Source organism: Tupaia chinensis, unplaced genomic scaffold, assembly GCF_000334495.1.
Source record: "Tupaia chinensis unplaced genomic scaffold, TupChi_1.0 Scaffold148822_1, whole genome shotgun sequence".
Taxonomy (NCBI): Eukaryota; Metazoa; Chordata; class Mammalia; order Scandentia; family Tupaiidae; genus Tupaia; species Tupaia belangeri.
The window spans coordinates 190,002-190,712 of record NW_006208669.1 but is presented as its reverse complement, the minus strand read 5'-3'; the positions used below and the strand labels follow the sequence as shown (position 1 = coordinate 190,712).

At 51.1% G+C, this 711-nt stretch overlaps 1 protein-coding gene across 1 annotated transcript in view; it reads right to left on the bottom strand.

The window, feature by feature from the left end:
- Positions 1 to 132: 132 nt before the first annotated feature.
- Positions 133 to 711, bottom strand: part of LOC102502561 (olfactory receptor 1361-like) — a 1,370-nt gene continuing 791 nt past the window's right edge. The window contains 1 exon segment of the mRNA XM_014585075.1: positions 133 to 711. Coding sequence (XP_014440561.1) covers positions 133 to 711 — 579 coding nt within the window.

Sequence of the window (711 nt, the reverse complement as noted above, 5' to 3'; positions counted from 1 at the left end):
GCCTGAGTTTTAAGCCACCGGGTCCGGGATGCAAACCACAGTCAACTACATGTGAGTCCAGCAACATAGCCATTATGCTAACTGCTGGTCTCTTACATATACATTTTAAATGTAATCCTTCTATTCCTTCCTTCAGAAGAATTGTCTCAGGGTCCTCTTTATGTCTTTATTCCACAGACTGTAGATGAAGGGGTTCAGCATGGAGGTGACCACGGTGTACATCACTGCAGCTGCTGTGTCTTTACTGGCAATGTGGGAGGACATGGGGCTGAAATAAACCCCAATGAGCATCTGATAGAACAAGGTCACCATGGACAGGTCAGAGCCGCAGGTGGAGAAAGCCTTCTGCCTCCCTCCCATGGATGGGATCCTTAACACCTCAGCGACGATGTACGTGTAGGACACCAAGTTTCCCACGAAGAATGTGATGACTGTCAGGGTGCCCACAGTGTACACCATCACATTGTTGAGAAATGTGCCTGAGCAGGCCAGCTTCAGCAGAGGGCTGAGGTCGCAGAAGAAATGGGGGACTTGGTTGTGGGTGCAGAACGAAAGGCGGGTCAGGAAGACCATGTGGATCAGGGCATTCCCAAAGGTGGTGGTTCAGGAGGAAGCCACCAAAAGGCCACAGAGCCATGGCATCATGGGCTTGGTGTAATGCAGGGGGTGACAAATGGCCACGTAGTGGTCGTAGGTCATAGAGGTCAGCAG